The 25,682-nt window shown below is 35.4% G+C and overlaps 1 protein-coding gene and 1 pseudogene across 1 annotated transcript; one reads left to right on the plus strand and one right to left on the minus strand.

Moving 5' to 3' along the window:
• The window catches only part of LOC142606061 (cytochrome P450 93B2-like), a 30,523-nt pseudogene extending 5,760 nt beyond the window's left edge, over window positions 1–24,763 (minus strand).
• Window positions 1,361–21,254, plus strand: LOC142607754 (uncharacterized). The gene is made up of 15 exons (XM_075779363.1): window positions 1,361–1,625; window positions 1,978–2,085; window positions 3,188–3,272; window positions 3,383–3,454; window positions 4,770–4,818; window positions 4,895–5,087; window positions 5,200–5,367; window positions 11,665–11,731; window positions 17,496–17,628; window positions 17,882–18,126; window positions 18,237–18,461; window positions 18,917–19,009; window positions 19,110–19,211; window positions 19,407–19,787; window positions 20,931–21,254. Exons 10-14 carry the CDS (start codon window positions 18,052–18,054, stop codon window positions 19,569–19,571), a joined length of 660 nt encoding a protein of 219 aa, XP_075635478.1. The 5' UTR covers window positions 1,361–1,625; window positions 1,978–2,085; window positions 3,188–3,272; window positions 3,383–3,454; window positions 4,770–4,818; window positions 4,895–5,087; window positions 5,200–5,367; window positions 11,665–11,731; window positions 17,496–17,628; window positions 17,882–18,051; the 3' UTR covers window positions 19,572–19,787; window positions 20,931–21,254.
• Window positions 24,764–25,682: the final 919 nt, after the last annotated feature.

Raw genomic sequence — 25,682 nt, forward strand, 5'->3', positions numbered from 1 at the left:
ACCTTAAAATATTTTTAACACTTTTGATATGAATGCTCTTAAATTGGTTGGGACTAGTTCACATCTCTAGTCTCCCCTTTCTTGGTAATGTTGGTTGTAGCCAAAGATGGAAATATGCCCTCCCCTTTTGTAATCATTTTGTGCTTCAATAAAGTATTTATTCCAAAAAAAAAAAAAAAATAGTGTAATAAACTTATTATAAGTTGTGCACAAAAATTTTGAACTATGATTTTTTTTTTGAGAGACCACTATGAGTTAAATTGCAGAATTAAGAAATTATGTGTATAATGATAATATTGGGTTCTTCTAACCATTATATATTGATCTCCAAAACCCTTTGAAGCCTAATGGTTACACTACAAGAAAATTGGCCTATTGCGGCGGGTACTAAAAACGCCGCTATAAGTCACCTATTGCGGCGCTTTTTTGGCCCGCCGCAATATACCAGAACTATTGTGAACTATTGCGGCGGGCCAATGGCCTGCCACAATAGTTCTAGTATATTGCGGCGAACTACAGCGGCGGGCCAATGACTCGCCGTAATAAGGGACCTATAGTGGCCTTCAACTTAGATATAGTGGCGGGCCAATAACCCGCCGCTATAGGCCTTAAATTCCCCCTAGACCTAAATTTTCCCTTGGGTTTTTCTTTTCCCTTTTCATTTAGTGCCTTATGGTTTTTACACACACACACACGCACACACACACTCTCTCTCTCTGAAGAAATCTCTTCACCCTCATCTCTACCACTACCCACACCCACTAGCCACCATCACCCACCCACCTTCCACCATTGTAAACCCCAACCCAAAATCAACCCACCACTAGCCGCCACCACTACAAAACAAGAACCAAATCACAAAACCCATCCATCACAAATCACCAATTACAAAGCAAAAACTCAGCCACAAAATCCCTAAATCATAAAACAACCACCCCCAAATCCAGCCATCACAAAATTTCACCCACCACCAAATCTGATCCACCACCAAACTGTGACCCACGACCCAGACCCACCATGACCAAGTGACCCATAATGACCGCCGAAGCACTGTGACTTGCACCCATGGGAAATTGGTGAGAGAGAGAGAAGGACGAGCAAGAGAGGGCGTGTCTCGATCTGGTGGGTCGCCGCTTCGAGCGAATCGGTGGTGTTAAGAAATGAACCACTGACGGTGAATATTGGGGTTTAAGGTAAAGTAAGACTACATAAAGAGCTGTTCTTCATCTATGGTTTGGCCCTTTTCCTTTTTGTTTCATTTTTCATATAGAAAGCTTGTTTTGCTTATATTTCGTCCTTCCTAACCATGTGGGTTGTTGGGGGTATTTGGATGACATTTATCTAAGGAACCACTAGTTTCACTAGGAAAAAATGTGTTTTTTATTTTTTAAAGTTAAATTAATTTAGCAATAGTGATAGAAGACCTTTAGGGTTGATTTGTGAAATGCAATAGATAATGAACTTATGTATTTGTCTTGATATTGAGAAATGGAAAATTTCTAGTTATATACTGGAATATAAAAAAAAAAAGTTTCTTATAAGTGGCACAGAAAGTGATTGTTGGAATGCTTTTAAGGGATTCATTTTTTCCAAAACTTGTGGCTTTGTGTTCTACTCATTAGGGGGTGTGGGTTCTTGTTAGTGTGGTGTTGAAATTTTATTTTATTTTATTTGGTTAGCAGAGGAAAAAGGCAACACCTATGTATTTAAGGTGGAAGGGTTTTTATAAAGAAATCAAAACCAAGCTGTTCTTAGTATTTGCAAGTCTCTCGTCGCTGGTTTATATATGCCCATGGATTTATTAAATCGATTTGATGCTTGATCACACTGTTTTGTTTTTATTATTGAAATGTTGCGAAATTTTCTTGGATATATATATATATATATATATATATATATATATATATATATATATATATATATATGAAGAATACATTGATGAAATTTGAATGGGATGCGATGGTGATATGAGTGTAGGTGGCTCGGCAGCTGATTCTGGCGGGGCATGATGTGCAAGTGGTGACTAGTGCTCCTGATTTTGTTTTCACCTTTGAGATTCAGTCCCCTCGCCTCTTCATTCGCAAGGTCACTTAACCACTTTCTGTTTGTTTCCCTAGAAAATTCTCTATATATATATGAAGTTTCTGTTCTAGATTTCTTACTAGGCCTTAAACTGTGTAATGCCCGTGAAGTTTTAACGAAAAATGATTTTCTCTATTTTTTATTTTTGTGGTTTGATTATGAAATTTGATAATTATTTTGATTACGTTTGTATATGGAATTGCCTCTTATATCATATAAGGAAAAAAAAAAAAATTGATTTAAAACCTGTTATAAATATATCTCAGAACAATTACGTGTAAAAATTGTGAAGATTCAAATGCTTATGTGGTAGATTTTTTTGAGATCGACTAAAAGTCAAATGTCTTTGGTTTTAAATTTATTGATTATAGATTATAAATGAGAGGAGTGGCCACACTTTATAATAGTTACATGTTGGTGTCTGGAAATTCAGGTGCTATTAGATTGTGGAGCAGTTCAGGCATATGCTTAGCTTTGAGGATTGTCAGTTCCATCTTCTTCTTCTTCTTCTTCTTCTTCTTCTTCTTCGATTATATGAATTTTCTTTTTACTTTTAACCGAAGCAGAAACGAAAAATTGCTGTTTGGTTGCTGAGACAAAGAAAATTTAACATTGAATATATATATATATATATATTTATTTATTTATTTATTCTCCTAAAGTGGATATATAAGATTTTGATTGGTTATTGATTGAGAATGATGGATAAGAAAGAAATGAAAAAAAAAAAAAGTAATTTTATTTGGATATTGTATTCTGTAATTTATATAAACAACTATAAGTAATGGACTCATTGCTTCAAGACTTGAAATTTATATGTGTTTGTGATATTTTCTGGTGTTTCTAATGGAGATTGGTCACATGATGTTTTAGAAAATGTGTATTGAGCACTGGAATTTGAATAATGTCATCTGGCTAAGTACTTGTGCCCTTAATTGTTTACATTCTCTTAGTTTTTTGCTGTCTGTTATAGTTGTTGTTATGTTTATTTTCAAATTGAAATCTAATATAATATTTCCAAGTGATCATTTTGGTTTGTGGTCTTTAAGCGTGCGCATCACATATGAATTTGTTGTGATTAAATGCAAGGTTGTTCTTGTTGCAGTTGTCCTCTGTTTGGAAAAACAAAAAAAGGGTAAAAGAGCAAAAACCGTGTCCAAATTCAACAACTAGTCCGCGTTTTGGTATATGTACGAAGTTAGAATAATGTGTTATTAAGATTGGCCTCTAAAGTTACTATTGCTGCACTTATAAATTTGTGCCTAATTAATTTATGTTTTTTTAAAAATAAAAATTTTAGAAGAGAGAATTATTTCAAGATTTAGCTCCATTGTTGTGGAATTCTTTTCATACTATTGCTGCACTGTTACAGGTATGCTCTTTATAATTTTCAATTTATTTTTTTGATCTTTTTTGTCGTAATGCTGGAGCTTCCCCTTCTCTAATCACTATTCATGTACTGTAACTAATCGATATTGTATAGAACATATTAGCTTAGAGAGGTTGCAAATCTCTTTTGATCCCCTAATGATTGCTGCATAAAGACCTCTACCTTCCAGTTTTGCCAACCATGTGATTAGTTGACCAGTAAATAGGGTAATGGGCTTTCTAAGCCAAGAGCCCTAAAAATAAAAACGACAAAAAAGAAGAAAGACCAGGGCTTTTTAGAGCAGTGCCTCCTGCGATTTTATAGATACAAGAGCCTGCACTGCAAGGAACTTCCAATATATTTCCAATCAACATAGAGTGACCAACCCATATTTTACAGGTTCTGTAGTCACTCCCTGAACAGAGGGACAAACTTTGTTACTTTCAATAAAGCAAGGATATTCCAAACTCTTAGTGAAGCAAGGGTGAACTTTAATCTCGCAGAAATGCACTATGTTTAAAAACGGTAGGGAAGGAAAATGTGGAACTTGTCCACTCAAAACATTGAATATCTTACAACCAGAAGGAAACATCTTTTTGCATAACAATAACATGAAGCCATTTCTTAATTACAGTGGATTGTGAAACACTCTCTTGCCGGCTATCACAAATGAACCACCTAGTTGGTAACATACCTGATTACCTATGGCAAATATCAACCTTGATCCTTGCACTAATCAATTTAATAGTCATTTGTATAATTCTTTCCTTGGCATTTTTTGCTATGTTACCTGCCTTTGTTAGCGTTGCTGTCTTCTAATATCTGACACTAGTTAGTGTTGCTATGTTATCTGCCTTTGTATTGGGCACTAATCAATTTAATAGTCATTAGGTTTGATGTTTTTAGAATATGATTCTTTTAGGCAGAAAACTTTGTCCATAGTTTAACTCTGCCAAGGTCCTTAAATTTCCATAATAGATGGCGGCCAGAAAAACTCTGTTTCCTCCATAACTCTGGTATCGCTAATTTTGGCCAATGAGCTCTAGCTCAACTAACCCCTCCTCCCCCATGCAAGTGTTAGGTAGAGGGTGAGGTAGTTGGTTCAAGGCCCATTGTGTGTGTGTGTAACTTTTGTCTCTATTTATATATATATATAAAATCACTAACTTTGAACTTATAGTGGAAATATTTCAGATTTTTCCTATTAGAATAGCTGATTGATGCCTGCAAGACCATGCTATGAATTTCTTTCTCATTTGCGTTTAATGGTACTGCCATTTTCATTTTATATTGACTGAAAAGTTTCATGTTAATGCAGGTCATGCACAGCTGTTGCTCCATTGGAAAGGTTGAAGATATTGCTACAGGTTGGTTTGTATTCAATTAATATTTTTCCCTTCTCTCAATCACAATTGAATACTTCATACTTGTTAATATATGCAGAGACACACCAACTAATATATCAAAATTCATGACATGTTAATTACAAGTCCATTCGGGAGAGTATAAAAGCAAAACAAAACCAAAAAGAAAACAAAGAAACAGAGACCGAACGAAAGAGGCCAAGAGGATGAACGAGAGTGCGACTGCCACCGCTCTCCATCCACCACCTTCAAATAATCTACCACTGTGACCGGTGATAATTTTTTATTTATTTATTTGCTGTGATTCATTTTGATTTTAAATTTGATTTAGATGTCTCGTTTTCGATAGGTTTTGATAATTTTTTTTTTCGATTTGAATTTTAGGGTTTTGGAAAAAGAATACTGGAGGAGCATCCAGATTTTTGCTGCGATTTTTTAATACTGGAAGAGATCTGCGAGCTTCTCAGATCGTCGCATGTGAGTATTGTGAAGGAGGTCTCGGAGTTTACACTCAAGCGCCTCGAAAACTTTAGCCCCATTGTTAAACAAAAGGTAATAATTGTGATCATGAATTTGGGTTTTTGATTGGTGGTGTTTGGATTTGGGGATTGGGTTTGGTAGTAGATCTGGGGGGCTCTTGAAATCTTGGGGAATTTTTTTTTTTAATTTTTGTTTTTTCTGTTTGGTTGCTGGGAAAGTGAGGGGAAATAGAGAATTAAGAATTTGGGTTTTGGGAAATAAGGTTTCAGATTTTTTTGTTGTTTTAAGCTTTGTTTGATGAATTATCTTTTTCTTAATTTTTGTAATGATCAATCTGTGAAGAATCGTTTGAATTGAGTTGTTTTAATTGGTGCATGCAATTGCATATTTGAGAATGAGGCAGCAATTGTAGAATGTTAAGGTGTTAATGGTGAATGAAATCTTGTTATGGCTTTGCGATTGCTTGTGGTTAGTAGGTTTCCAATTTTAACTCTAGGACAGGGCAGGAGGGGAAAAAAAAAAAAAAAAACTTTCCTTGAATATTTGAATGTAATCTCTTGACTAAAAGTTAGATTATGAGGTTAGAAAAAAATTGCATCAAGAAAATCGGCTATTTCTATAATAGGATCAGCAGCAGGCAATCAAGAAATTTTGTATTCTTTGAACTCTAGATACATCTTACTCTATGTATCTGTTTGAGTTTTCTTTTGAAGCTTTGCTTCTGCCTATTATTAGCATAACAGCAGATAAGTAACCCCAGTGTAGGAAAATTTTTTTCTTCCTTCTTGACATTGTTGCTTAACAATGCTAGAAGATGTGCCGTTCATGGATAATGCATTCCTTTCTGGTATTAGCTTTTTACTCTTTACATGTAACACTTGATTCCTATGAAGGAAGGAATCCTTGGCTGTATGTTATGCTACAAAATTTACTCTTAGGGGAAATTTTGTTTACTGAAAGGTTTTCTTCTCTAGGTGGGTCTGATTTGGACCTGACTTGACTTTGTCCTTCACACTTCAAAGACACGGCTCACCGAAACTTGGGGCATTATCGAATGGGTTCTTGTGAGATATATGCTATCAATCATTATAAAGTATATATGTTTTAAATAACCTTTGAGAGAGAAATTAAAAAAGATTACTTGATATACACTATGGTATTGAACATGTTCCTGTCATTGAGTGGATTAGGTCATTTTGGAGTTGGAAGTGTGGTTTGAGTACTTTTGAGAAGTATGCATGTTCAGTTAAATTTAGATGTGATATTGGTGTGGAATTTACTTGGACGATGTTCGTGTGTTGGTCAGTTCAGTGTGAAAGATTATATAGATAGTTGTTTGATTCAAGTGCTGATTTATCTGCAGCATCTTCATGGAGTGTCCTTGGTATTTAGAGTAAATAAAGGAATGGAAATTTAAACCTGCCCCTGCAGGTACCCACCCACCTCTCCCCACCCTACCCTGCATAGCAAATGGGGTGGGGACGAGAGTTAACTTTTTCTCCTGTACCTACCCCACTTATATTTCAACAATTAAAAAGTATTTTTTATACAGGTTTTTTATAAGGCATATATATGTACATTAAGCCATCAAACTTTAAATTTATGTTGTCTTTTGGCATTGTATTATTGTATTTATATTTTTATGTTTTAAGATTTAAATTGTTTGTGTTTTTTAATGGTTGAATTGTTATGTTTTAATTGTTCTTGTGTTTTTAAAGACTTGAATTGTTATGCTTTAAGAAGGTTTTGTAATGTTAGAACTAGTGTTTTTTTTTTTTATAAATGTTTTATGTTTTTTAATTTAATGTATGATATAGTTTAAATGAAATTTTAATAAACTGTGTAAAAAAAATTGAGTGAGGCAGGGCGGGGTGGGTGGCCTCTAGGACAGGGCAGGAGGGAAAAAGAAAAAAAAAAAACTTTCCTTGAAGCAGGAGTGGGGCAGGGGCAGGGGCAGGGAATAGGATACCAGCCCTGTTATCATCCCTCCATTGCTTGTTGCATTTCAAACTTTTGTAATTGTAGACAAAGGAATGGTTTCTTTTTGTTCCTTTCTCTCCATTTTTTTGAGTATGCACTAGACAGCTTTAAACATTTAACTGTTGATGCGCACGCATTCGTATGTGAAATTGAAGAATAATGCATACCAATCATATAGCGTTTGAATCTTTTTGCTTTTTTGGCTAAAGTTCTTTGACAATCTTTTATTAGTTCTTGTTCATTTCGTCCTTATGTCCCTACTTTTTTTAGTTCAAGTTGATCATAAAGGAGATTATCAGAGAAGCAAATATAAGGCAGCTGTATTCAGCTGTACTTGGCTAACCTTGGTTCTGGTTAGGCCACGTCTAGTGATTTATTATGAAGTATCTACAAGGTCATGTAGCTCATATAACATTATCGATTACATTTCTCGCATAATTGCTGATATGATTTGTTGTTACTAAAGCAAAACTGCTTTTAAAGTTTTATCTTGGTCAATCATTTATAGTTCTACTTCAGTTTTATTGTACATCAATTACAGCTGGCTATATGGACTCGTGACAACTATTTATGACTATGTTTGTTGGTCATAAAATAATGACCCCAAGAATAAGAGAATTCAATATACTTATTTTCCTTTATCAATATATATGTACTTATTTTCCCATTTCTGTTGAAAAGAAACAAAAGGACAGGTAACTTTTTTTCATGAAAATAAAAACAGATCATATTTTCATATCTGTTCAAAACTGTTTTGTTTCCAAATCAATCACCTTAGCTTAAATGAAAAAAAAAAGAAAAAAGAATTCCACCATTGTTGTACAGAAGTCAAAATAGAGTCCAAAGAGAGCAAACGCCAGAGTGGAGAGAGAAAGGGAGGGCACTAGAGTAGTAGTAGTAGTAGTGGGGGTTGGGGTGGGGTGTCTTTCTTTCCTTTTCTTCTGTATTGGACCTCTGGTGACCTAGCATATTACTGTATCTTTTTTTTTTCTTTGGCTAAATTCTATTTTTGTCCTATTTTAGGAGAAGTGCTACTGCCTTTATAATATTTTTATAATAATTTTTAAGGGTTAGCTTATTATAGATTTTTAATTTGAATCAAATATTGAAATAACTTTCTTGCCCACTAATAATAGTGGGTAACAATTAGCCACCTAAAATTTTATTGTGAAAGTGTTGTAAAAAATATTGTGAACATAGCGTTTCTCATATTTTAAGGTCACTGTTAATTTAATTCATACATTTTGATAATATTTAATTTGATCTTGGATAGTTGAATAAAAGATTTGGAGTTTAGTCTCCTCCTGCATAAAAAATCGATTAGTGTCTCAATTTGATGATAAAGAGTTATCATTAGAAGCGAACGACATAATTTGAAACTAAAAAAAAAATTTACCCAAATTGACAATTATCAATATAAAACAAAAAGGTGAACAAAAAAAGAAGAAGGTGTAATCCGTTGGCCAAGTCTCCGCTAACAAACAGGAGTCTAGAAGATTGTCCAACAAACATACACTCTGAATCTTATTCTCATTAGTAACTTGTCGGTTAGCATTTACATGCAATAGGCTGTTAGGCCCATTAATTGTTTAGTATTTATTTAGATAATTTTTTGTTATACACATATTTGTGCCTTTTGCTGCTAATTGAGCTAGATGAATCTAAAAGATTGCAAAACTTATATGTGTCTTTCTCCTAATGTGTACAAGAGAATTGTCAAGCAATGATGAGAAAAAATATAAAGCACTAAAGCGGGCAACTGAAAGGGAGATTTCTCAAAGTTGAGGTCGTCATCTGTTGCACATGTGTTGGTGCTGGAGATCCTCAATTGGCAAATTTTAGGTTCCATCAGGTTGAAATGCATTTAACATGTGGAAGTTTGTCCAGGATTCACTAGTTTAAAAGCTTACTCTTTTAACTTTTTGTTTTTTGTTTTGCTGCTATTGGTATACTGCATTTGGGTCATTCACAGTGGTTTTAAAGCTTCAAATTTTAGCTTCCTAATCACGAAGGTTGATGTAGTTGAGCTTTAAACTAGTTTTCTATTGGGGAGGGTTTGGGAATTGGGATAAGTGTAGGTCTTAGTTTTTTTTTTCTGAAATACATTGAAAATGCTGCTGCTATTAGTTGTATGCATAATTTATAGGTTTTTAATATATTTATTTCTTCTTTATTTAGGTTTTTTTAAAAAAAAAAAATTATGTATAACATAAATTCATGTAGAGTAATTACCAAAATACACAAGATCTAGATTTTCCCATCCATAGAAAATATTGAATGCTTCAAAACTTCAATTGTGATCTGGAACTAAAATTTCTGAAGTAATAGGCAATTATCATATTTATTTACTCAAGTGGCTACCTAATGCTAACTAGTAGTTTCCTTAATATCTCTAGGTGCTTTTTGCAGCCCCTTTATATTTATTACAGCTTTATTGTTTGGAAATTCATGTTTGTTGAATTGGCAGCGAGGAAGAAGTTCCTTATTAAATTTAGTCTCAAATAGAGGGAATTAATATTACCAAATATTATTCTGGTTTTTATGTAGCTGTATGCAATATTTGTCTTCTTTTTAGAACTATGATAACAATCAATTTGGTTAAAATTGGTACCCCTTTTCTCTAAAGAAAAATGTTGCCTAGGATAAATATAAGTCATTTGGCCTTCCTCGTGCTTAACACAACTTCAAATTGAGGAACATAACTATTGCATTGGCCTTCCTCATGTCTTCAATAATAAAGGATTTTTATTGGCTTTCTACATGTTATTTTAGGCTTCTGGTAGAACTCTTTGGAATTAGTGTGATACCGCTTTTATGGAAAACTGATTCCTTGCCTTTTCCCACCGAAGAAAGAAAAACATCAAAAGTCAATTAGGAACAAAGACATTTGTTTTTTAGTCTATATTATTTGATAAGCTCATTTTTAAAATGCTATTTGATAAATTTTCTTAATTATTATATTTTCATCATTTTTTTTCTTTGTTGAATTTGTTGTATAGGCTGGTACTCAAAACTACCAGTTTGAGAAAGTTGTCCTGGAGAGTAGAGATCCTGAAATTCAACATCATCTTACAGTTATCTTTAGCTAGACTAATTAGTGTGTTTGAATATGCTCAAGCATCTCTTTAGTTACACATTTTCTTGTGATCAGAGAACTGATCCTTATTATAAAATCAAGAAAAGATATTCTCCTGTTACTATCTTTTGGTTCAGATGCTAAATGGGGTAGTTATATTTCTCTTTAGAGATGCCTAGCAGAAGAATTCTAGTTCAGATCTCTGTCCTATTTTGGGCAGGAATCTCATCCTTATTAACCTAATGTATATACATATCTTATAAGTTAAACCACAGTCTATTCTTTTGCTGCATCTTGGTATCCTCAGCAAACTCAGGACACATCATAGGTGATTTAGATTTGAAGAAGTGTGTCAAGTAGCTTAACTAAATATGCCTCTTGGCATTGAACAAGAGGCTTGGAATCAAGTCCTACGTGCAGCAAAGGATTGGAGATGGCTGCCTTCCATTGAGTAGCCTATCATAGCCTTCAATGGATCCCAAAATAATATTGAGATTTAAAGACCATTTAGACCATAATAATTATTGTTGGTTGCTAAATTAAATATGTTAGTTTTTTCATTTAATTTTAGAGGGTGGTATATGCATGCATGTATTATGTATGTACTGTGTGTGTAATACATGCATATATGTTTGAATTATGTATCTACTATATATTCTTTGGCACTCAACGAGAAAGCCAATATCAGAAAACACAACCATTATCTAAAACAATGGCTTGTCAACCTTAAAAATCACCTAGATCTGTCTGTGTAAAGTTATGTATCTATGCTCCATTTTCTATTTTAACTAAAGTAACTGTGTAAATTACATGGTTGCGTTGTATTTGCATTTTTTATTCATTCTTTGCATTTCTTGAGAAGGAAGGAAAAGAATGGAGGATGGTTGTAAAGTATGAAGAGAGAAACATAATTAAAAATTAAAAATTAAAAAAAATTAATATTTGAAGAATAAAAAAACCAATCTCACCCATGCACCCACCCTATTCTAAAACATCTCCCCCTCTCTATTTGAAAAATTAAACCTCTCTCTCTAAGCCAAGCCCAAATGGTGTTTTGTTTGTAATTCTTTGTCTCCTTTCAAAAAAATTATATATATATATATATATATATATATATATATATATATATAAAATTCTGTTTACACTCAAGAGTCTGTAGTTGAAGTTGTTTTATATTTCATCTTGCACAACACAAACTTGTGTGTTGTTTCTAGATATGCTTCTTTTGTGACTCACTTTCAGCTGAATTGCTTTGAAGTGAGTCTTGTTTGAAAATTAACTTAGGTTTATATATATTCTTTTCTTGTTGGCAGATTGCAAAAAGAAGATGCACTATAAGTTCGTGTGATCAAAGCAAGTGAAGTTGGTGAAAGACATAAGGTACTCTCTCTCTCTCTCTCTCTCTCTCTCTCTCTCTCTCTGTTTGTGGTGAGTTGTTGAATTGGGGCAAGCAGGTGGCTTGCATGGAGTAATAAGGTGGTTTTAGTTGATATTGGGAGTGATGACTGTTTTGTGTAATATTGGATGATTGTTGTTAAGTTGTTCTTATTTGATTAATTCATTTTAAGGAATTCTCTCTATCTTTTTCACACATGTGGAACGCTAAAATGGAATTGCATATTTAAAGAGATGTTCATTCCTAAAGAATATTGCTAGTAATGATGTTATAGTTACCAAATGTATTGATAACTTCTCTATGCATTTAAATTCATTGTTTGATTAGAAACATAGCTAAAAGTGAATGATTAAAGATGATTTGTTTCTTAAATTAAGATGAAATTGTGTAAATGGAATGTGTGTTAACTCTTGGTTTGTGTTTTCATGAAATCACATTATAGGTATTTCTTGTAAACCACGTTATAGCAATGGATAAGAGTTGGATGAAACTTACCAATAGAAGGTCGCGAGAATATTTAGATGGAGTCCAACAGTTTCTGAATTTTGCATCTAACCATGCAAACCTGGATGGAACAATTTCATGTCCGAGTAAAAAATGCGTGCATACAGATTCGTTGCCTATAGATGTTGTACACATTCACTTAGTGTCACACGGGATTTGTAGGGGTTATAACCCTTGGATTTTTAATGGGGAATCATCGTCTGCAAAGACTTCTACTGAAACTCCTAATAGTCATGTCCAAGAAAACCCGATAGAGTATGCTGATCTTCGTGACATGTTGCATGACATGTTCCCCATACAAGATATGGCATCTGGGCCAACGGAAGAAGTCCCTAGTGTGCACCAACCCACAGAAGGTCCTGTAGAAGGTCCTAACGAAGATGTACTTCAGTTTATGAAATTGCTTGAAGATGCTAATCAACCTTGTTATGAAGGTTGTAAGCATTTTAGCAAATTGTCAGCTATTGTGCATTTGTACCACATAAAGTCTCTTAATGATTGGACCAACAAATCATTTACCATGTTGCTGCAATTTTTGCTTGATTTTCTTCCTTCAAATGCTAAGTTGCCAAAAGATTATTATGAGGCTAAGAAGATTATTAAGGATCTGGGCTTGAGCTATGAGAAGATTCATGCTTGTCCTAAAGATTGTATTTTATATTGGAAGGAAAATGCGAACCTTGAAGCTTGTCCAAACTGTAACCTTTCAAGATGGGAAAGTAATGAGTCTAAAGGTCAACAAAGTACTAATGCTTCCTCCAAGAGAAGAAAAAAGAAAGCTGCAAAGATCCTACGGTGGTTCCCCTTAAAGCCAAGATTGAAGCGACTATTTATGTCTCCTGAAACAGCCAATCATTTGAAGTGGCATGCCAATGGTCGTGTGAATGACGGGTTAATGAGGCATCCTGCTGATTCTGAAACTTAGAAATCATTTGACTCTAAGTACATAGAGTTCTCATCCGAGCCTCGTAATGTAAGGCTTGAATTAGCAGCTGATGGATTCAATCCGTATGGAAATATGAGTACTACTCATAGTACATGGCCTGTCATTTTGATCCCATACAATCTCCTTCCATGGATGTGCATGAAAATGTCTTATTTCATGCTATCCTTATTGATTCCCAGTCCAACCTCACCCGGGAACGATATAGATGTGTACTTACAACCCCTAGTAGAAGAACTAAATGAGTTATGGGATGTTGGAGTAGAAACGTTTGATGTGTCTTCCAAAAAATCATTCCAAATGCATGTTGCGTTATTGTGGACCATAAATGATTTTCCTGCATATGGTGATATCTCGGGTTGGAGTACCAAAGGGAGACTTGCATGTCCCTCTTGTAACTATGATAGTCAGTCTCGTTAGTTAAGATATGGAAGAAAATTTAGTTACATTGGACACAGGCGGTTCTTGGATAGAGATCATAAGTTTCGTAAGCAAAAAAAATCATTTGATGGACATGATGATATGAGACTAGCTCCTATGACAGTACTTGGAGAGGAAATCATGTTACAAACGGATGTTGTAGCCGAACATGTGTTTGGGAAGAAAAAAGTTAATTTGACTAATAAAAAAAAGAGAGGGGAGGATGCCTTAACTGTGTGGAAGAAGAGAAGTATATTTTTCACCTTGCCTTATTGGGAGGACCGTATGTTGCGTCACAATCTTGACGTGATGCACATTGAAAAGAATGTAGTGGATAATATTAGGAATGGCAATGGGTCGGGTTCGGGCCGGGTTTTTGCATACCCGGATTCGACCCGCGGGCCAAGACCCAAAACCCGGACCCGGCCCGAATAATAATCGGATTTTTTTCTCGGGGCCTAGACCCGCCCCGCCGGGCCCCGCGGGCCCGTTTAACTTATTGGGCCCAAATTTGGCCCAACCAAAAAAAAAAAAAATTTGAAGCCCATTAATAGTCCACGAACTTGATTAGAATTTTTACTTGTTATCAATTGATTAGAATTTTGGGTTTTAAATTTGAAGCTGGAGCTGGAAAAATAAAAATAAATGAGTTTTGGGACTGATTTATTTTGGTAGGGAAATTCTCTCCAGCAAAGCCGCATTTGACATACAACATACAACAACAACAAAATTTTAGTCCCAAAACTACAGTTTCAGCTATGAATCTCAACAGACTAATCAAAATCATTCACAAGTAACTAACATTAAAAAACCCAAGTTACATGGATTAAAAAAAAAAAAAAAGGTACAAATCGAAATAGGCAAATCCATTGACAAATGAACCAATAATGTCATGTGTTTCCACAAAATTGTTTTGAGAAGCAAAACCTCGAGGCGATGCGAGACGGCGAGGCGAGGCGACGCGAGACGGCGAGGCGACGCGAGGCGAGACTGCGATGCGAGACGGCGACGCGAGGCGAGGCCGCGAGACGGCGAGACCGGGAGGCGAGACGGCGATGCGAGAGCTGCGGGCTGAGGTGAGGCTGCGAGGTGAGAGGGCTGTGTGCTGAGGCTAGAGGGAGGCTGGCGAGAGGGCAGGGCTGAGTGTGAGAGAGGCGAGAGGGCAGGGCTGAGTGTGAGAGAGGCGGCTGGCTATGTGTGTGAGTAGAGAGTAGAGAGTACAGAGTAGAGACTTAGGGTTTACAAAACAAAATCAGAAAATATATATATATATATATATATATATATATATATATATATATATATATAAGGGGTATTTTAGTAATTTAATGTACTTATATACCGGGTATTTAACCGGGTATTTATTCGAGTATTTATACGGGTCGGGTTTCGGGTCTGGTCTGGATTTTTTTGATAAAACCCGGACCCGACCCGGATCCGCTTCGGGTTTTTTTTTTAAAAATCCATACCCGACCCTATTCTTTATCGGACCGGGTAAAACCCGGCCCATTAGGGTCAGGCTAGACCGGGTATCCGCGGGTCGGATTTAAATTGCCATCCCTAGATAATATAATTGGCACATTGTTGAATTTGGATGGCAATACAAAGGATAACTTGAAGGCAGACCAAGACTTAAAGGATATGGGTATAAGAAGTGGACTTCACTTGGAAAAGGTTGGGAATGATCAGACACGTATGCCACATGCTTGCTACCATATGAATGCTAGTGAAAAGGATGGTTTTTTGCAAGTTTTGAAAGATTTAAGAGTGCCAGATGGATATTCTTCAAACATCTCACGTTGCGTTAAACTGAAAGAACGCAAGATTAGTGGGATGAAGAGCCATGATAATCACATCTTAATGCAGTAGTTTTTTCCAATAGCAATACGTGGATCTTTGCCCCCTGAAGTGAGTAGGAGTTTAATTGACTTATCTTGTTTCTTTAGGGAGATATGTTCCAAAGTACTAAATGTGGAGGAACTTGAGGCTCTTAAGAAGAGGATTATAGTGACATTGTGTGAGTTAGAAAGGATATTCCCTCACTCTTTCTTTACAGTGATGGTACATCTAGTCATGCATTTGGCAAGCGAAGCCAAAGTTGCTGGCCCAGTTCATTATCGTTGGATGTATCCTATAGAGAGGTAACATATATATTAACTTGGTCTATTTGCTTTTATTTAACTTACCGATTTCCTGTTATTGATCTTGGGTTTTCCAATAGGTACTTGTCAAGACTTAAGTCTTACGTGCATAATAAAACTTATCCAGAAGGCTCCATTACAGAAGGGTATATAGCAAAGGAATGCTTAACATTCTGCTCATGCTATTTTAAATCTGTTGAAACTGCATTCAATCGGCCTATAAGGAATGTTGAGGAATCCATGGGTGCAGTGGTGAGCATTACACTAGATTCAAATTCATGGATACAAACACATCGTTATGTGCTATTCAATTGTGAAGAAATCACTCCATTTTGCGAGTAAGTGATATGTCCTTACATATCCTTTTATGGCATTCCAATACAATACTCTAGATTAACACTAACACGTTTGTCTACACAGTGTACACATAGTAGAGATCAAGACCGGTTTTCCTTTTCATGTGACTGATGATGTTATTCAAAAGCAGCACATAGAGGAATTCTGCCCATGGTTTAGGGAATATGTAAGTAAAGCATATATATATATATTGTTGTATTTTTGGTTGTAACACTTTAAATATCATACTTATAATAAAAGTCTTCCTCAATAATAGGTGATGTCAATGGATGCCTCTAAGAGAAAGGAACTCTCTGATAAAGTTAGATGGTTTGCTCGATATCCAGATAATGAAGTAAAACGGTTCAAACATTATGTCATAAATAGTTTGAAGTTTCGCACTAAAGATTTTGAGACAACTAGGAAAACTCAAAATAGTGGAATTTGTGTTGTTACAGAAGGTGGTGCTACTTATTATGGTGTACTAATTGATATTATTGAGTTGAACTACTCTGACAAGTATCGATATGTATTATTTAAATGTCAATGGGCTGACGTTATTAGTGGGAGAGGATGCAAAAAAGATGACTTTGGCTTTCCTCTTGTCAATTTTTTCAAGATTGATACACAAGGGCGATCGATTGATTGACGAATCTTATGTATTAGCATCTTAAGCTTTGCAAGTGTTTTACGTGGAGGATGTGAGACATAAAGACTGGATGGTGGTCGTCCAAACAAAACCTAGGGAGTTGTTTGATGTTTGTATTAAAGCTATAGATGATGATGAAGAAGTGGATACATATATGGAGAATGTCCCTTATAATGTAATTATTGATGATGCATGTGATGATGTAAATGACAACCATGCTTGAGCTCGAGTTGATGCAGAAGGAACCATTTATGATACACCGTTGATTAGTGAGGATGAGTTGCTTGAAGAAGACTGTATCGATGATGAAGAGCTTAGTGATGATATTTATGAGTCCAATGATGATGGGTCTAGTGATGATGGGTCTAGTGATGATGAGTCTAGTGGTGATGACTCTAGTTAATACTATTGGGTATGAGTCTATGAAACCTTATCTTATTTTGGGTATTTTGATAGTGTAATTGTTTGCTTTAGTTTTCCTTCTATGTTCTCTAATGTGATTGTTAGAAGTTGAAATTTGTGGTCTTGTGTTAGCAATTTGAAAGGTTCAAGATATTATGGTCAATTGGATGCCTATTAATGTCTTCTAACATGTATACTATACTATATGCTACTGAAATAGTAGTGATATTTGGGGCTCTCATTGAAAATATTGTATTTGTGTTGTTTAAGGGTAGTTTTATATAGATTTGCTCTATGAGAAGTTTTACTTGTACTATTAGTTGTCATTGTGCTTATATACTTGTTTATTTCAGACTTCGACACTTGAAATGGGAAGGCGAAAGATAAATCTACGCACGTATTCTAAGAGTTTAACATTGGAAAGAGCTTCTTCATAAGATGTGGATGAAGTGAGGGACCAAGAAACGCACGAAGCTTCTACACAAGGTATGAGCTTTTTACTCAATAGTTTACCATTCATACACAAGGTATGGGCATGTAAGTTGTGAACCCTTATATTAAATTTTATGAAATAAATGGGCTTTTGCATGGTTCAATTTTTTAATTGAACCAAAGTTTTTAATTGGTCATAAGAAAATTAATGACCACTTGTTTAATAGAATATTTAGACTCATCCTATTAGATGGTTTTCATGCTTTGTTGTTTGACATTGATTGATATTGTCTCTTTCAAAATTTAGATGTGCAACCAGTTGTACGTGTTACTCTCAGGCTAAGCAAGTACTTGGATGTTTGGGATCTTCTTGATAACGAAGAAATTGAGTTGTTACTAAATAGTTTGCATCAGCCGGTTGATGATAGGGCGAGGACTTTCACTGGTTTCTTGGGTACAATTGCGCGGAAACCACACATGTGCCCGATTAGATATCTCAATTGGAAGGACATGCCAGAAGAACTTAACGAAGAGTATTGGTGTGTTATAGAGGTATTAAAGAAGTTATAATACTTGTAATTATGATATTTTGTACTAAGTTTTATATAATTAATTTAGCATGAACACATTTGTAATTTGATAATTCAACTATTTGATTGTAGCGTAAATACAGTGTCCCTGTTAATCCTATTGCATATGCGGCTCTGAAGGCATTTACCTTGCAAAAAATTGGGAAGGCTTGGAGGGATCATAAGTCTAGGATGAAGAAACGACATTATATACCTCATTCAAGAAACAAAACACGGGTAAAGAACAACCCACCCAAGGGATGCATACCACAAGATTGGGATATACTTGTCGATCATTGGTATACTGATGATGCAGTGGTATGTTTGTTTTATCTCTCTTTTCCATCATGGATCATACCAAAAGGAGAATGATTATTGAGAAATTAAAAGAATACATATTGGATTGCTTTCAGATAGGATTTGTTAGTTTTATGTGGGTTTGTTGTGAAACTGGTATATATGAGAAGTTATGTTTCATATTTCATATTTGTTTAATTTGGTAGAAGTCTTGGTGGTGGTAAATGCTAGTTTGTATCAAGGTTCAAAAACAAAGGCAACTGTGTGGTGTTTAATATTTTGATGTCCATTATATTGCTGCAAGTGAAGCTTTTATTATCAAATTGTTACTCTTTATCACCATGTAGTTCCTCTCATTCTTTTATAGGTGTTTCCAATAGATACCAAATGATATTTTTTAGGTTTGACTTTAGCTAAAGGTGGCTTTAGATCCTTAAAGCATACTATATATAAACATGTAATTTTTTTGAATGTAGATACAGTCAGAGAAGAATAAGGACCGTCGTTCTAAACAGGATGAGTTACATACTGCTGGCTCTTGTAGCTATGCTGTGCATGCTGCAAAAAAGGTAATAAGTATTATAACGCTTTTTAAATGATTTGGACTTCTCCTAAAGTTTATGTGGAACTTTGTATCATCATTACATAAATATGTTGTTCATAATGTAGGCAAAAATGGATGGACAACCTGTAGAGCGTGCAATATTATATCAAGTACTACATACTCGTAAAGATGGAGCTGTAGTTAACCTTATAGTAAAAGCCAAAATGGTGAGTAATTTCTCCATTGTAGATGGGGGTAACGAAATAGGAATTTAAGAAACAATATTGTATATAGAAACAATACTACCACTTGTGTAACTTTTTTGAAATCCCATGTCCCATCATATATATATATATAGGATGGGGTCATTTTAACAATATGATTTCTAACTTTTTTTTGTTTTGTTCAAACCCACATATCAGGACAAAATGAAGGAATTGTTGGAGATGTCTTCGAATCAATTGCAGTCATTTGACACGAGTGGTAGTATTGCATGGTCACCAGATGATGTGTTTGCCAAAGTGATGGGTAAGGAGCGTAAAGGTCGTATTTGTGGGGTGGGATTTGGTCCAAGCCCAAGTGGTTGAAGTAGCAAGAGCGTTCTCACGGACATTGAAATACACTCAAGTTAAGCAAGGGACAATGAAGTTGCACAACTGAAGGCTTCCTTAACTACTATGGAGGAGAAACTAGCGGGTTTTGATGAAATGAAGCAAAGACTTAGTCAATTCGAAGAAATGGAGCAAAGAATGGAGCAAAGAATGGCTCGCATGCTTCAACAAATTTCTCCTCAATGCAATCAGGTATATTAACAAAGACTTAGTCAATGTCTTGAAGACATTTTTATTTTAGAAAGAATAAAAATGCATTTTTTTAGAAAGAATACAAAATTGAACTTGAAAGTTTATTGTAAGATAAATATTAAAAAAAAAAAAAATTAAGCAACACATGTTGAAAATGCAATATTGACTAGCGGGATAACATTTTCTTGTCATTCTATTCCATTTATACGCGTTTATTGAGTAACCATACCTTGTATGAAGCATACAAATATTTATCAATATAACTATCTACATGGTACACAATTTATCAATATAACTAGTGTGGGCTGCAATATTTTATAAAATCAGTAATATACTAGCTGTTACAAACTGGCAACGGAATTTTTTTACAAAAAAAAAAAAATATTAAGTTGAAATTTGGTGTAGATCTCAAATGTAAATTCACCAATGAGCTACACCGCTTAAGTCCAATCATTTAAAAATGGGAATACTGTTACCCCATTAAAGCTTCAAGCATTAACTTAAAACCTTTCAATAAAGGCTATGGAACTCAATAAAAGAATATAAGGTTTTAACTATAAACTACAAACCATTCATTTCATATTTTAGTTCCCATCTCCATCATGTAAATCACCATTTTCGCATGAAATTAACCATGAGTATCAACTTCATCTCTAATTTTAGTTCCCATCTCCATCATATAAACCACTTTTAGGTTGGAGTGACGATAAGTGCAAAATCTTGACTCTCTACAGCTCCAAAAAAGAAAATTGATGCCTTAATAGATGTAATGGAAAGATAAGAAATCATATGTCATATCAGTTTTCATTGCCAAGTCACCAATTTCACATGAAATTGACCATGAGTATAATAGAACATGATTGAATTGTTTTATTCCCTATAGCTAGTGTCCTTGTTCCTTACTTCATTTTCCACCACTTGTTAGAATTTTCCGCGCAAGCATTTATTGAGTTGGTTGCAGGTAGAAACATATTATGGATCTACACAGTCACAACATTTTTTTTTCTCAATGCCATATCATATATATACACAAGTTTATGATGTAATAGAGAAATGTAATAGACATTTTTTGCCTTGGTAATATTGTCTTGTCATTCTATTCCATTTATACGTACTAATTGAGTAACCATACTTTGTATGTAGGATGTTCCTTTGGCCGAACATTCTCCAAGTCTACCAAAATCGTCAGCCGCATCCTATCAACCAAGCAGCTTATAAGTTTTATCTTGGTGTTCGAGGACTTTTTTGTGAACAAAGAACTTTGGAAGAATGAGGCAGCATTTTTTGCAAGTGTTGAAGGATATTTTTTAAACACTTTGGAACTTTGATTATTGTATTAGCTTAATTTGAACGGTTGTTTTACTCAAAAGACCACATCTTTTTTTGTTAATTTTATGATGGGGTTATAGACAATGTTATGTATTTGAGAATATATTTCTATGCAAATATTATGGTAGTTTGGAGACATTTGTGGTGTTGTTAGTTAATTATATTTGTGGTATTGTGTTAGTAGAGCTAAAACTACTATAGGTTCTTTGTAACAGGTTTGAACAATATATTTGATGCAAAACAGGTTCTTTGAAACAGGTTGTCCCTTATATTTGATGTAAACAGTAGTTTCAAAGCCCACTGGGAAAAAAAAAAAAAAGAACCTACAGTGGCGGTCAAAAAGCGCCGCAATAGGTTCACATTTTATCTATTAAATGAAACCCTATAGCGGCACTTATAGCCCGCTGCTATAGGTTCAAACATATAGCGGCGGTCAAAAAGCGCCGCAATAAGTTCACATTTTATCTATTAAATGAGTCCCTATAGCGGTGCTTATAGCTCGCCGCTAAAAGTGTAATTACAAGGTTTTACTTGCAAGCTTATAGCGGCGCTTTGCGCTCACCGCTAAAGGTGAACACAATAGCGGCGGGCACGACCCGCTGCTAAAAGTCATCTGAAACGAATTCGAACGTTGTATAGCGGCGGTTTTATGCCCACTGCAATAGACTAAAACTGCCGCTAAAAAGCGTATCTATAGCGGCGGATTTTTGTACCGCCGTAATAGAGATATTGCGTCGCAACAAGCCTGGCGGGTAGAACCGCCGCAATAGCCCCCGCCGCAATAGGTGAAATGTACCTATAGCGGCGGTTTTTGGGGCTTTAGCGGCGGTTTTGGCCCGCCGCAGTAGGCTAGTTTTTTTGTAGTGTTAGTTCTATCTAACACAAAGTAAAAAAATATAGTTAAGAGTGTGGCACTCACATTAAAACATTGTTATTCAGTTTTATCGGTAGTTGTTCTTTTTAGCATACCAGTTATATCTCAATCGTTAAGTCTAGTAAAAGAAATTTCTAAAAAAGTTTTTCATAATTAGTTTATTGTGTGGAATATAATAAAAAAGGTACTAATAGTAGGGCTATAAAACAGTGGAGCTTTTCTTCTCTCATCCACTTTCATGTTTTAAATGTAGACATTGCTTTTTCACATTTTAAAATGTTTACATTAGCACATCGATCATGGATATTATATAAAATAATGGATGTAAAATGAGCGTAAGAAAATATTTTCCTTAACATACGAATGTTCCTTAATGCCTCTATCCTAATTCCATTATCATTAACATCACTCTTCCATGAAGATGCAGTCACCTTAGAGGTATGTTTGAATACTTGTTGTTATATTTAGATCAACAAAAACCAATAGGTTTTTTCTAATTATAGTCAATTTTACAGTAACAGAAATCTATTTTCAAATTTGCAACAAGTGTAAATTTCAGTATGTATTTGTGTACTTAATAGGTTATACTCAATTTAAAACTCCCACACCCTCCTGATCTAAGAAAAATTATGATATACACTCTTACCCCCAATTTATTAGAAGAGTTGACTTTCAAATTCAAATCCATAACTTTTTGTTTTTTGTACAAATATGTATGTGTGTACATAAAATAGTATAAAATTTACATGCCATCTCTTAGGTATTGTAAGTTAGTTTTTTCGATTAAATTCAATCATGTAGTTGTAACTTGTTTTGCTCACGCATTCATTTTTAACGCCAAAATAACTGTACTTTTAACTCCTTAAAATAAGCCATAGCTATATGCATGCAGGAATTTGTTTACTTGTGTGTGCCCGTGGAGGCATTTTTCAAGTTGAGTGGTTTATACATACCAAAACCAGGGCTTTGATGTGATTTCTAGTTAATGTAATCTCCAAATTTACGTTCTTCAAAGCTGATAGGCCAAAAACTTATTGACCCATTGTGATGAATTAACCAATTAATTAGCCAAGTGAATTAATTAGGTTCAATTATATGCAACAAGCATGGCAGCACAAACAAATTACCAAATAACTAAATATGCAGCGGAAATTAAATGACACGATGATTTGTTTACGAATGGGAAAAACCTACACTGCAAAAATCCCACCGGGTGATTTTAAGACCACTACTCCCGAGAATCCAATATTATCAAAACAAGTAGTTATAAGTAAAAGAATCCCAATACCTTATACCAACCTATAGTTGAACCCTTACCCCAATACTCAATTGGACTTGTTCTGTAGTGACAATCTCTCATTTTCAATGCACGGCTCCTAGTACGTGACTAACCAATAGATATGAAGATCCCAGTATGCGACTTGATCACTAACTTAAGAAGAATGTTGGCTACAAAGTTCTTTTGTTCTTCAATACACGAAGTTGCTTGGTCACAAAACCCTACAGTGTACAAACACATCAGCTTCTTCAAGAACTAGGGCAAACTAGGTTTCCGGTCACACTTGCATTAAACACATCCTAGATCTACCTAATTACAAGTAAAATGCGTTTTGTCAAAAGATTAGCCAATACATAAAAAAGTTGACATATGTTCCTAACATTCAATTACATGTGTCCTAACAAAAGCATCAAGCAGAATGTCAAGGATATCCTTCACATCATGTTCTCCTCCGTAACAAGTTATTTTCCTTGTTTCCTTTCTCTTTCTTAATTCTTCACAATCTGTGATAATCTTCTCAATCAATGCATCATACCTCTTGTGCACATCCTCAATTCTCTTTCTAAATCACTGCAAGTCTAAGTTTCTGCAAAACCATATAAAATCCGAGACATTAAATTGTCCGAAAATCTTTGTCACCTCACGAGCCGAACCCCTCGCATTCTCAGCCAAGCTGTCTGTCCCCGAACACCTAATACTCAACATCATTTGGGATATAATGTTGCTTGTTAGTTTTAACAATTCGTCGCTGACATTAACTACTCTCTCACCAGTTTCACGCTTGTTTACTAGGTATCGAATAAACTGGTGCAATTCCTTGGTTCGAATAGGAAGGAATTGGTTAAGTGTTCGGTTCCCTAAGAGCTCAGTTGTGATCAACCTTTTGATGAATTTCCAATAAGGTCCGTTGGGTGCAAATGCAAACACAGAGTTGTAAGTAAGGTGATCAACGGCAAGAGAATTTGGACAGGTAGAGAATGCGAGGTCATTTGCTTTGAGAAGTTCTTTTGCAAGCTCTGGAGTAGAGGCCACAATACATGGGATTGAACCAAGTCGAAGGTATAGTAAAGGACCATGTTTAGAAGAAAGGTCATTAAAGGAGTGATGAATGAGAGGCCTAAGCAGGTGGAGATGATCGATGATTGGTAAGGCTTGTGGGCTTGGTGGAAGGCGCTGCTTGCTTAATCATGTTTGATTTCTGATAGTGAATAACAGCAGAGGCAAGAGAAAAAATAGGATGACATAGGATGTGAGCTCTAGTATAATCATGGTTTATTAAGAAAAAGGAATCTCCATAATTGCAAAAACCTTGTGAGGAGATGAAAAGGTGCTGTGCAGATAACAAAGCACAAAAAGCAAGTTTATTTAAAGCATTCTTATAAAGCCTCCTAAATGCTATAAATCTTATTTTTTAGCAGCTAAACCCCAAAACACGCACCCCATCAAAACTGGGATATTGTAAAAATTTACAATACTGCTATAGTGCGCTCTCATTTTTGAGACCGCACTGTAGCAAGCTTCTATCTTTTTTTTAATATTTTATTTTCTCTCTCTTCAGACTAACTGTCAATCTCACTCTCACTCTCACTCTCTCATTCTCATTCTCTCTCATTCTCATTCTCTCTCATCTCTCTTTCTCAAATTCTCTCTCTAGTGGGTCCGATGGGTCTTGATGATTGCAAGTGGGTCTAGGTCCGACGGTGGTTGGGGTTGGTTGAGACTGTGGGTTGAGTTAGTTGAGGCCATGGGTTGAAGATCGGGGTTGAGGTGAGGATCAGGATCAGGGTTGAGGTGAGGATTGGGGTTGCTTGAAATGGTGGGTTTTGTGGCGGTTTTGTGGTGGGTTTTCGCTGCGATTTGTGCAGTGGGTTTTTTTTTTTGGCGGTTGGGGGTTGAGGTTATGGTTGGTGGTGGTGGCTGTGGCTGTGGCTGTGGCCATGGTTTATTGGTGATGAGCTTGAAAAGCTCAGGCCATGGAGGTTTTGAGAGCAAATATCACAGAGAGGGAGAAGCTTGAAGGTTTGTGCCGTGGGTTTTTTATTTTTTATTTTTATTTTGGTGCTTGGGGGTTGAGGTTGTGGTTCATGGTGGTGGCTGTGGCTGTGGCTGTGGCTGTGGCTGTGGTTTATTGGTGATGAGCTTGAAAAGCTCAGGCCATGGAGGTTTTGAGAGCAAATATCACAGAGAGGGAGAAGCTTGAAGGTTTGTGCCGTGGGTTTTTTTATTTTTTATTTTTATTTTGGTGGTTAGGGGTTGAGGTTGTGGTTGGTGGTGGTGGTTGTGGCTGTGGCCGTGGTTTATTGGTGATGAGCTTGAAAAGCTCAGGTCATGGAGGTTTTGAGAGCAAATATTAGAGGGAGGGAGAAGCTTCACCGGGTTGAGAAAGATGGAAAGACAGTGGGAGAGAGAGACA

The sequence above is a fragment of the Castanea sativa genome, chromosome 8, assembly GCF_040712315.1.
Source record: "Castanea sativa cultivar Marrone di Chiusa Pesio chromosome 8, ASM4071231v1".
NCBI lineage: Eukaryota > Viridiplantae > Streptophyta > Magnoliopsida > Fagales > Fagaceae > Castanea > Castanea sativa.

What these genes read in the sequence shown, in the direction of transcription:
- LOC142607754 (XM_075779363.1), top strand. Translation starts at nt 18,052, where the DNA reads ATGTGCCCGATTAGATATCTCAATTGGAAGGACATGCCAGAAGAACTT. An exon ending in GGTATACTGATGATGCAGTG is followed by an intron (nt 18,462 to 18,916) that starts GTATGTTTGTTT and finishes TTTTGAATGTAG; the next exon opens with ATACAGTCAGAGAAGAATAA. An exon ending in TTATAGTAAAAGCCAAAATG is followed by an intron (nt 19,212 to 19,406) that starts GTGAGTAATTTC and finishes CCCACATATCAG; the next exon opens with GACAAAATGAAGGAATTGTT.